Genomic DNA, 12299 nt, shown 5'->3' with positions numbered 1-12299 from the left:
CGATCAAAAGCTTGGCTCGAATTTAGTTTGATCGAAATCAAGTTGCTCATTACGTGTGCCGAGTCGAGTTCGAGCATAGAAGTAAATAGTCGAGTACTCAACAAACTTAATCGATTATTTGTATTATTTATATTTTATATATTTTAATTATGAAATGCCTATTATAGGTTCGTTCGTATTTTAATAAATTTACATGAAGTAATGTTCAGTAAAAAAAAAAAGTGGTGGATGGCAAAATGGTAATCAGATAAATCTAAAATGTAAAAAATTAAAAACAAGAAAAGGAAAATTCAAGCCCGAACTTGATAAGGCTTGCAATTTACTCGAGCTCAAACAAGTCGAGTTCGAGTTTGATTTCCATTATGTCAAGTCAAATTTGAGCTCAAATTTATATACTTGATCGAACTCGAGCTCAATCTCGAATAATACTGATAGTGATCGAATTCAAACTCGAGTATAGTGATACTTGAACTCGACTCGACTCGAGTAGCGCCCCTAGTTGCCAGGGTTGGGATAGAAGGGAATGGGGACTGGAGGGAGGGGATAAAGAAAAAAAGGTTTCCACTTCCACTTATGTGGGAAGCTTTAGCCGTAACATGCATACACATGCTTGTGACAATTACATTAATTTTGGCTGTGGTTAAATGCATATAAAGAAATGCATGCTGAACTTGATTGTTTTTTGGTTCTTGCTTCCTTTACGGTTTGATCAAGCTCTACAGGCGTTTCAGTTTCAGTTTTGGTCATTTCAAGTTTTCCCAAGTATTTCATGTATATATTACAGCTGATTGGTGGTTCATGGTATTGTGAGTTGCTTTTTAATTCCTTGCTTTCCATGAGCAAGAGAGTTCCCAAGTCTGGATCTTCAACTATTGTGACGAGCCTAGTTGGATCTTAAAAACCAAAAACAAGAGCCTATTCATCATCAACCTTGCACAAAACTTGAAAGGAAAAAAAATTTACGAACGAAAAACTTATTGAACCACCAATAGTACAAACTACAAGTACGCCAATCGATGCATGGTGGCAGTTATAAAGTGTGAACTACATATAGATGAGATGAGATGACTCTCACTACCCTATTTTTTTTGTTTTGGGGGGGGGGGGGGGGGGGACTCTCACTGCTTTAGCACTCTCTATGGAGATCTACTCCACCAGTGGCAGTAAATAGTTGCAGTAATCGACCAAGGACTTCAGATTTAGCCTGCCTAACCCGCTATGCTATGATTTATGAAGAATCCCTCCCACTTCCAGACGTACAAGTTGGCCTCCTAGGAGGCAATTGCTGATGAGGCGTTCTCTGCAATTTGTCAATTAAAACTTGATTAAATCAAGAACCACCAAAATTCTTCATATGCTAACACTTTTTACATTCAATTTACTTGTTGCTGCGTCATTTTTCTTACACAAAATATGACTTTAACTTTGTAGATGAGATGGCAAATGGGCTCTCAATTAATTTGTCAGTTACCTGTAGCTTTGGCCGCAATGTCTCCACAGCAACTGTTGATTTCTCATGGCATGCGCCTGCACCTTGCTGTTTGTCATTCGTTATCAGAATTCATAACAAAACAATAATGCAAATTGCACCTAAACTTGAGTTGTATTTGCTCAAAAAAGCAAAAAAAAAAAAGGACTATACTGAAACTAACATATTGGACTCGGTCGCTCCTTGGAAGAAAGGGAAAAGGAAGTCCCTCCATTTTTTAAAGCAAATAAAATTTATTTTCTCATGTAGCAAAATCTATCGTACTACCTTGCACAAAGCCCAATCTGCTGAATCAAAGAAGGCTCGCTCGTGATCCTGCATTCACAACAGTAGTATGTATGTGTTTCCTTTTTAATAAAAAAAAATATTTTGTTCTTAGAGAAAGGGAAAAAAAAAAAGAAGAAAGAAGCCAAAGTAGATTTAAATGACTTGCCTTGGATATTAAGGGCTTTTTCTTTGGCACGATTCCCCCATATTTCTTGTCTTGAGATGCCACCTACCCCCAATTGAAAAGTTATAAGTCAGCAGAAGATGTGAACAATAATCATCTAGTCTTGTCTTGGAGAAAAAAGGGATCTTGGAAATTTCTTCCAAGAAAGAAACAAGATTATTCAGCTTGAAACTCAAACAATAATAATGAAACAAGAGTTCAATAGAAGATTATTCCTCCTCCTACTTGACGCTGGCTGGATTAGACTGGTCTGACAAAATCAAGTATGAAGTATTCAGCTTAGGATGAAAAGATGATCCAACAAGCGAAAGCAGAATTGATTTCTGATAAAACCGAATATTCCCAGGAAGGAAAGATGCCAACCGGTGTCAATGAATGACTTATTAAAGCCAGCCGTGGCTGATCCGATGGTCAACCTTTTTGTTCAAGGCCGAACGCTTATTTGTCTTCTTTTGTTAAAGCCTCTTATTAAAGGAGGATGCCGCCAACAACTCATCAATTTCAGTGATTGACTAATAATTTCCAGTTGTTGGCGTGTCCTTCATCCTTACTCAAATTTCATGCCTAACTCGAAGAATTAATTATTCGTTTCCTAAATTCAAATTCAAAGATTCAACACTTCATTCTTTTTATTGGACTGTTTACAATTATCATTGCTGATGCAGGATGAGGAACATACATACATTGGCACCACCCCAAACAACCTATTATCATCTCTATTATTGTTCAAAGTTGGATTCTGGTCTACGAAGAAGAAGAAGAAGAAGATATCTATCAAAAGCATCATGTTGCTTGTTGATGATGTCTCTAATTTATTTATGCTCATGGGTCGGCTGGTGGTTACAAATAGCTTTTTGTGTGGGGGACAGACATGAAAGCTCTGGAAAGTCACAAGGCGATGACTGATATATCGTTCAAAGGGACCAAAGCGAGCTATAATACCTATACATGAGGTTGAGCACCACCACACCACACATCACATAAATTATTTGCCCCACAAATGAAATCCTAGCAAATCTTCTTATGCCCATATATGTATGTATAAAAGAAAAGCGTAATAAAAACACAAACTTATTCACACTTTTTCCTCAATGCATTGCGTTTTTGTCCCGGCTCCATGTAATAACTTTTAGAAATGCATGAGATGGCCATATGATATAAATGCTACAACCGCAGTTAATCCGGTCGAGAATAGATGAAAAAGCTCAAAAAATTTGGTGCAGATATAAGCAAATATCGGTTTTAAATAGCAATAATTAGCAATGGCCCAGATGAATATCCAATGCAGCAAATTCGCTAAAAAAAATTAATGTTTAGAACCAGAACTCTGAACATCCCATAATGTAGATCTATCTACTGAATTTTTTACCTTTTTATTTTGTTCTTGTTTTCTTTATAAAATTTATTTACAAAAAAAAAAAGGTGAGGTTGACGAAGAATGAGAAAGAGGATGAGGACGAATTCAGGTTAAAAAGATAAGGACAAAAGGAGTTTTAGCTAGAGATGAATAATACCTCATGATTTTCGGTGGCAGAGGCAGTACGGTGCTGATGTTGCTCCTCGCTTCTGCCAACGCCTGCCATCTGCTAATCCGGTTCCTGTTACATCACTCATTCCTTGTTCATTAGTGAGTATTTGTTTAGTAGTGGTACTTCCATTTCCTCATCAATCATTAAAAATTCAAAAAAAAAAAAAAAAAAACTAAAAAGAGAAACACACACACACACACAAATAAATGCCAGCTGAACTCACAAACTTGTGTGTGTACTGCGTGTGTGTGTAGTTTTGCTCAGCAAAAGTGGTGGAGGAGGAAGGAGGAAATCAGCAGGGAGGGAAACACCGGCTATACTCTGTTAATGGCTCTATGTGCATTGCATATTTATGGTGCCATGTACAGGTTATAGATTTAGCATTGAGCCATACATATCTATATATATATATATATGTATATAGCACTATATATTAAGATGAATAGTGGAAAAACAGAAGAATCCAGGCGCTATAGTCCAGAAGAAAGAAGGAGAGAATAAGAGGAATGCGTACCTTGAGGTTGAGGGAAACTGGAAACTAGACGAAGCAAGCAAAGGATGAGAGAGAGAGAGAGAAGAAGATGAAAAGGGAAGAGAGAAAAGAGAGAGTGCGGAAGGTAGACGTTAGGGGAAAGGGATGGTTGAGTAGCCCGGTTAGATAAGAATATGTTACTCCCATCAAATAGTTATGTCTATGCATCTTTGGCTATATATGTGTGGCTTCTTGGTTAGTTTTTATGCTTATTTTATATAGACAGGCTCCACCATTGGTAGTCGCTCCCATATATATATATATATTTTTTTAATTTTTTTTTCTTGGGCAGATTACTTGAAACACACTAGTATTTTCTGTTTAACCTATTAGATTGATTATCAAGCATCTGCGATTTTTTTGCAAGCTTTTCAATGCAGTAACAAATTTATGTGCTGAAATTGTTACAGTATTAAAGGAAATGTTCAACAAAATAATACTCCCTGTTTTGGCTTTCTTGTCGGTGAATGAATAGAGATGGGATGATAAGGTTGGATTCTGGGGGCAAATAAACCTAAAAAGAGAGGTAGAGAAAGAGTAGGGGTGGAGTGGTGGAGAAGAGAGAGCAGCTAAAAGGGGCTCTAGTTTAGATTGATTGCATTTCGCTTCTGGTTAATGCTGTTAAGATATCAATGTCAATTGGGACCATTGATTATAAAAGGCACACTGAATAATATCGTCCTAACCATCCTCAACACCGACACCTCCTTTGCATTTGCATTATTCACGTGTTCTTTTGTTAGCTTCTCAAATTCTTTTGCATCTCTTTTGTTTTTGCAAGAATTTGGTTCCATTATACTATTTTTTTTTTTTATTTTACTGCAACGATAACATTTATATAACCTAATCTATCCTGCTCCAGAGGATAGGAGAGTCTAAAGACACTGTGTATAAAGGGTTAGTGGGTATAAACACTTACTAGATCAGAAGGGTGCTCCGATTCCATTATATTATTATTCGTGTGCATGCAATGACATTTGTTAGCACGAGATGGTCAATGACCAGTAGATGGCAGGGGGCTCGCTCATGAGATGCACCCGCTAAGATTAAGATTTTTTTTCATGTTTTTCTCCTGATGGATATTCTTGGAACTGATTATGTCTGACGCAGTACTATATGTTTTTGATTCATAAAAAACTGGGGAACTTAATTCACAAGCCGAATATTTAGTCAAGTGATTTTCAGTCAAAAGATTTGTGAGTTACCAGTCTTGCGACCGAATATGAATGACAGATAGTGGGGACGTTCCTCGGCACTTGGGAGCAGGCTAGGAGATTGCACAAAGCTTATGGCAGCAGTATTTCAACTCTGCAACGAACACCACACCAAACTTTCAATTCTGCAATTATTTCATGTGTAAGAAGTACATCATCGAGTTCTTTCTACACTTGCCAATCTAAGATGCATTACAACCTTTTTCTACACTTGATCTGGTCGTATTCATTCACGACTAACCAAATTTCCTTTCTTTCAATATATATAATCCCTATGAACCATGTCACATTCACAATTGCTGTTGTTTCATAGGGTTGAAATCCAGAATTGTACCAAGGAACACACAACTATTACTTCTAACTTCAAACTCGACCCCAATAATTAACCAGCTTTAAGACTTTATCTCTTCTACAGCAGCTTGGAGTGTTATGGCGTGCTCGAGATCTCCAATTTGAAGACTGTGCACACCCATCGGAATTCTTCGAATTCCAAATCGGTCCACAACACTGAGGTGCTTGCAAGCGTCAAAATGAACGCTAATCCTCTGTTGAGCCCCAGCCAAGACATGGACTTTCTCGAATGCAACCAATTGCTTTGCAGGAGCCCATTTACCGGCTGGAGGTGTTGAAAATACTAAAAGAGAATGACTCCCATCCCTTTCTCCTACATTTTGTACGTCAAAATGCATGCCTAACTTCATAGCATCACAGTTGCTGTGAGAAACTCTGACTGCATCCTTCAACAATGTCACATTTTTAAATGCATAATTGCTTGCTAGAGTCACTGGAACGGTGGTTGGAGCATGGGCTAACGCTACCTTAAAAGCTGTATAACTCAGACCAAAACCAAATGGAAACACAACTGGTCCTTTGTAAAATCTGTAAGTTCGTCCCGGATAGCCTCTTGATGGATCCGGCCTCATACCCATATCTGTCATTGGCACTTTAACTACATAGTCCTGTGGATACCATGTCATGGGAAGCTTTGCTCCTGAAATTCAACAACGCAACTTTCTCGCTCGTATCATTCTGGAGATTCTTCTATAAGAAAATAAAATTCAGAAAATGAACACCGTTTCTTGAATACGTTAAATCTTTATGTACCTGGATTGGTTGTTCCAAAAATTATATCAGCAATGGCAGCACCTCCAGCTTGACCTGGGTAGCCGGCCCACAAGATGGCTGCAATGCGTGGATCATTCTTGGCAAATGTGACATCCACAGGACTGCCACACATCAAGACTAAAATTACAGGTCCTCTTGAAGCTCTTGCCACCCTGGAGACAAGTTCCTGCTGTAGTCCAGGCAAAAGGAGGCTTAATCGATCCTTGGCTTCGGCTTCAATCGATTGATCTATCCCCATCACTAGGACAGTTGCATCTGCCTGCCGGGCAGCAGCCTCAGCTGCACCAAATTGCCGGTTACTGATGCAAGCAACACCATTGCACCCTGCTTGATGAATTGTCCTAGCATATCTTCCTATGCCTTGCAAAGGGCTAATGTAACCACATGGTATCCCTGCACCATGAATCAAATGTTTGTTTTGAGTATATGAATGGTAAAGATCGATCCGGTTTATACTTCACCAGAGTTCATGAAAACAATTATTTTTTGCCTTGGAAATCGTAATTTTTTTTGGACTAAAAACTATATATATCTTGAATATTGTTCTTATTTTGGCGTTTTAAAACAAGCTTCTTTTCTTTTCTTTGTTTTTTTTTTTAAAAAATTTTTTTCTCGCCCAATACTGGCATTTACTCCACATACTGATAATCAGCTGTAGCCATTTTCCCTTAAAAAAAAGAAATGACAACAGAAAGAAAACCGCAGTAGTAGTGTTGGGATTGAGAAAATTTTTACTCACCAGCATAGTTGCCTATCATGGTTTCGGTTGCATCAGAATTGGGCCCAATCACGGCAACAGTGTGGTGAAGGTGTGTAGACAGAGGCAAAGACCTGGCCCTGTTTTGGAGAAGAACAATTCCTTGATGGGCAGCTTCAAGGGCTAGTTGTTTATGGGCGGGTGTGCAGACATCTTTTGGACCCAAGTTCAGGTAAGGCTGTCTAGCTCCATCGAACATGCCCAAGCGCATTTGCACATGTAATGTGTTTGTTAAGGCCCCATCAACAAGAGCCACGGATACTTTGCCGGCACGAATGGCCCTCTCAGTGAAAATTGCAAGAAAGGGCCCACAGTCCAAATCCAATCCTACAATGTTAATCATTCATACCAACCTAATTAGCTACCATCCATATAAATTTGAATTATATTCTCATTTGGATCGACTTTATATTGCACACAATGCCAGCTGTAATGAAGATTTATTGGACTATAAAATACTTTATCTGCATTTTTTGAGGAGTTTTTGTAGAAAAATTACACGTTCTGTAGAATGTAATGCACGTGAGGTGAGATAAAAGAATGATTGAAAATGTAAAAAAAAAAAAAAAATTTTTTTTAATAAGGCCTAAATTTTTTGTTAACTTGTTTCAAAAGTACCAAGTATACATAAAGTAAATGGAATATAAATGCGATAATATATCTCAAATTTAAGTGACCTGCTCTAATGGTAGCTGCAACTGCATCTTCTGGAGTGGGGGTGAAATGTTGTTGATTAAAGAAAGTGTCGACGGAATCACAATCCGAGACAATATAGCTGCATGAGATTATGAGATTGGATTAGTGGCATCTCCATGACCACGAGGAGCATCATCATCAGAAAGTTAATTATTAGAGACAGATACCCATCCAGCCGCCACTGCCCGCGGACGGTTCCACGAAGCAGGCTGGGATCAGCACAGGTGGGCTTTCCATTGACCTGATTGTACGAGCACATTACACTGGCCACCCTGCCCTCCACCACGCAAGCTTTGAAGGGCACGTTGTAAGTGTCCTCCAGGTCTTGTTTGTTTACCTGTACTCGTCAAGAAACCCCTTAAATGCACGATGTACAACTGATTTAGATGGCAATTACTTGTGGCTTATTGGCATTATCAAGCCATTGGGTAAGGCTATGGATTTATAAGAATGAAATTTCCCTGCATAAAAAAGTTGTAGCATTTTTCTAATTTTTTTTTTTTTTTTGTTGGTAATGTTACTATATATTTGTGGTGTGGTGGGCAACTAAAATAAAATTAAAATTTGCAATCATTTAAAGTAATCAATCCACAACAATTCTTACCCTGGCATTGAAATGGAAGCGGTCCACATCATTCCACTGATCCAGGTCATAAGCAGTGTAGTGTTTGCAACAAGCAGCAACCTTCAAGCTATTCCCAACCGGGCTCTGAAGTCCCCTCACGTAACTGGTGGCGTACCTAGAAGCCACAATGGGGTCCTCACCGGGGGTTTCCTGGCCCCTCCCCCATCTCGGATCTCTGAATATGTTCACGTTTGGGCTCCAAAATGATAGACCGGCCGCCCCTCCATTGTACATTGCTCTCGCTTCATCAGAAACCACCTGCAAGCCGCTTATACATCGAATACTTCAAGTGCCCAAATCACATTTATTCGTAGAACACTCTTATGTAATTGAGCCAAAAAAATATATTTTGTCCCCAACTTAAATACATTACATTAAAAATGAAGCATTGATTGAAAAAAAAAAAAAAAAGGTTTAAATTCTGCTAAAACATGGACCATAACGAATTTTGTGGGAGTCATTAATTAGCCAAAAGTGGCCCCTAATTAATCAGTTTACTCAGGAGACAGAGGTAAATGTTAGCATAGCATCATTAGTTGAAGGTTGCGCTGTAAGCTCTCATTATTAAGCATTTCGGATTGCTCTTTTCCAAAGCAAAAAGTCAGTGTCAGTCCAGGCTATCAATTCGTGTACTACTCTCTTTTTGAAACTGTCTTTTGATGCTTGATCTTCTCCTTTTCAACAGGGAAAAGCTTGAGGTTAAAAGATGAAGCTAATCGGACAACTTCTGACTACTGTGTCAAGCAATTATTTGCATAGATGATGAAAAAAAAATGACAGAAAAAAGACGTTTTGACTTGAAATGGCTGGCTGGCTGGCCAGTGAGACTTTTCAATCCAATCACCTTCTACCCTTACTAATAAGTCAAGTCGTCTAATAATTCTTGTAGCTACCTAATCTGTCTGAAGAAATTGGCAGCACAAATTAATCGTCGTGAAATTTGTCATATAATAATTGCGCTGCCAATTGGATACTTAGTTGATCATCACAATTAAGCTGTTAATTTCTTAATCTGTCTGGACAACGACCAGCCTCACATCATAGCATAGGTCCCCTCATGAGATGTGCCATGGACACACCATACAATTAGCTCAACAGAAGCTTGGAAAATCACCATTCGCGGGTAAAAACATGGCAACTTGCGTGATCCTGAGCAACATATCTGGCTCTTTTTTCCAGAGGAAGACATACAGTTTTGTGTGTGTGTGTGTTTTTTTCCCTTTTGTGGATGCTCGAGAGAACATACATGAGTGCACATGTGACCTTTGTTGTAAAGATTACCAGTCATAAAAATTTTTCTCGATTGAATCAGGAACCTTGATGGATTTTTCACGGCATTTGATAGCACTAATAAATTTGATCGAAGTTCGAGTTCTTGGATCAACCCGACAAAAAAGATTCCAGCTTTGTGTGCGCATATTTCTTAGTGTGGCATCAGAAAACTTCAAAGGGTTATGACATATGATCAAGAATATTAACATATTGGTAATGATAGCTCAGTTGCCATCCACTTGCGTGCTTTGTTTGATGTGTTGTTGGCCCTATCTTTTTGTGCACCTTCTGCAATCTTTAGGTGTAGGCCAAAAAGAAGAACTACCGCAACTAATACCACCAATGATTTCGGCAAATATGTCTTCAGGGTTCCTTCCTAACATTAAAGTTTCACCATAGCCAGAGCTACAGCTACCTACCATATGCAGTCCAAATTGAGCTACCAAATCTCATTTCTATACAATTCTTTTGGACTGTTATTGGGCAATTAGTTCCCGAAGTTTTAGGCTCCTTAATTAGTTCTTCACAGATATGAAAGAATGGTCCAAAATGATCTTCTGAACAAGTTGGAGTAAAGCTAGGTAAAAGGAAAATGTTTAGGGGCTCAAAATGACGCTTAATGAAAAGTTATAGGACTATTGCAAGAATTTGCTAAGTATTTGTATTTTCACCTAACTCATATCACATGCAAACATGATAAAACTGCCAAAAGGTCTGTCCTTGATGACAAAGCAGCTAGGACGTCTTGTGACACTGTCACATAGTAGCATCCCAATTCCAATGATCAATCACGAAGAATTCGCCCCCACGACCAAATTTTTAAGACTTAGCTTACCATCTTTGAGATGAATGATAATTTCATGGGAAACAATATATTTGTTAAGGAAAATTAGGTTCTCATGCAAAATCATTCTCTTTTGACGTTTGATGTGTTGGCTGCTTTTTGCTTAAACACACTTTATACCTATTTGAGATTGCCTTTAACAAAATAAAGAATCTCACTGGGTGCATTTTAAAGCCCTCTTTTACTTTGAATAGGATAGAAGTAATGTGTTTTGTGTCGGCCATAAGAAAAAGAAAAATTAAGCAAGCATATTTTTACAGAGTTCGTGTTGTACAGGTGACATGCAGTGCAGTAGTTATAGGTCCAAATCGTATTACGCTATCAGCAGCATCAGGGCTTGCCTAGAGTAATCAAACTATTATGATATACTACGTCATGATCAGACTTAGAAATTTAAAGAAAGTAATTTAAAAACCGGAGATGGAAGACAACGAAAAATGCCATACCCGGCCAATTTGTTCCCACAAGGAAGCATTGAATGAGGCGGCGGTGGTGATAACTTGAGGGAAGCTCGTTGCACCGGGGAATTCACCTCCAAAATGGACTCCGGGTGATCTAGCCACCCCATGAAGCGCCTCCGACCACCATTCGTAGCCCTTGATACCTAACCTCTCCACCGGTGCAGCATTGTTTACTAGCAATCTTATTTTTTCCTGCAATGTCAATCGTCCCAGCAAATCTTTAACCCTATCTCTTATATGAAGAGAAACGCTACAGAAGGGGAAGGTTTTGGACAATGCATTGTTGGGGTCGCATGCGAATGGTGGACGTGATTCTCCTCCCGTATAAGACGATAGGAAAATGAGAAGGAAAATGATGGGAAATGAGAAGCATTTCCGTTGGCTTTGAGCCATGTTACTGTTATTTGGTTTGTTTTTTCGTATGTGAAGGGGATGGACTGAGAGCGAAGTGTATATATAGAGAAAAGTGGAGTTAAAATGGCGGCTATCGTGACGTGGAAATTGGAATAACAAGCTTCGTGATTGGATTTCCACGTCCTTAATTCTTAAATTCATCCATCCCTCCCCCCTCCCTTCCAAGAGAGAGCAAGGAATGGGAAAGAAAGATGCAAAGACTATTGTTTGGTGATGAGTGATGAGTTCGTGGGAGTGAGATAGTAAAACACGCAATTTGCAATTTTGCATGAAATTGGAAATCTATCCTCCTCCATGCAACGCATTTCAGATATATACGTGCACAGTGACTGAAATGCTTTATAACTTTTTTTTTTTTTTTCGAATACGATAGACCTACACCATTATATACTAGGAGAAGGGGGACCTGAAGAGATCCAGGGGTAATCCAAAGGGAACTGAACCACTACCGGACCATGCTGGTGTACCACGCACTCATTTGAATTTTGTTCAACGAGCCCACATATTGTGGCAATTGGTAGGAGCCAAGGTTTGAACCCAATGACATTAGCAATACTTTTTTTTTCCCTTCACGTGGCTCGCAATGACAATTTGCTAATGTCAAAAGTAAATAAGAGATACTTATAAAGTCTAAGTACGGAATATTGATGATAAACCTATATGAATATTAAGGTATTTCAATTAAGATAGTTGGGAAGGGCATCGTTAGTGAATATATAGGATTTTTTTTTGTTGTTGTTGTCTTGGCCATTTACAAAGTTACATAAACAAACGGCTAAGATGTCGACGACGTTTTTGTCTAATGGTTAAAATTAAAATTTAGAGATTTTAAATTCAAATCTTCATTGCTCCCTCTTCGATACTAATTAATGAACTTAGCAGGCAAGAAG

At 38.6% G+C, this 12299-nt stretch overlaps 2 protein-coding genes across 2 annotated transcripts; both read right to left on the bottom strand.

The window, feature by feature from the left end:
- Nucleotides 1–958: 958 nt before the first annotated feature.
- On the bottom strand, nt 959–4149 carry LOC113733896 (uncharacterized). Its single transcript, XM_027260119.2, has 6 exons — nt 3984–4149; nt 3455–3538; nt 1923–1985; nt 1757–1804; nt 1472–1537; nt 959–1300 (listed from the first exon to the last, which is right to left on the bottom strand). The coding sequence occupies exons 2-6, from the start codon at nt 3521–3523 to the stop codon at nt 1229–1231; spliced, it is 318 nt and encodes a 105-aa protein (XP_027115920.2). The 5' UTR covers nt 3524–3538; nt 3984–4149; the 3' UTR covers nt 959–1228.
- A 1180-nt stretch (nt 4150–5329) lies between these two features.
- LOC113733895 (beta-D-xylosidase 1) lies at nt 5330–11429 on the bottom strand. Its single transcript, XM_027260118.2, has 7 exons — nt 10981–11429; nt 8398–8676; nt 7961–8130; nt 7775–7872; nt 7080–7424; nt 6320–6733; nt 5330–6206 (listed from the first exon to the last, which is right to left on the bottom strand). The coding sequence occupies exons 1-7, from the start codon at nt 11386–11388 to the stop codon at nt 5608–5610; spliced, it is 2313 nt and encodes a 770-aa protein (XP_027115919.1). The 5' UTR covers nt 11389–11429; the 3' UTR covers nt 5330–5607.
- Nucleotides 11430–12299: the final 870 nt, after the last annotated feature.

The sequence above is a fragment of the Coffea arabica genome, chromosome 3c, assembly GCF_036785885.1.
Source record: "Coffea arabica cultivar ET-39 chromosome 3c, Coffea Arabica ET-39 HiFi, whole genome shotgun sequence".
Lineage (NCBI taxonomy): Eukaryota > Viridiplantae > Streptophyta > Magnoliopsida > Gentianales > Rubiaceae > Coffea > Coffea arabica.
The sequence above is the reverse complement of the archived record's forward strand: the minus strand, read 5'-3'. Positions and strand labels throughout refer to the sequence as shown.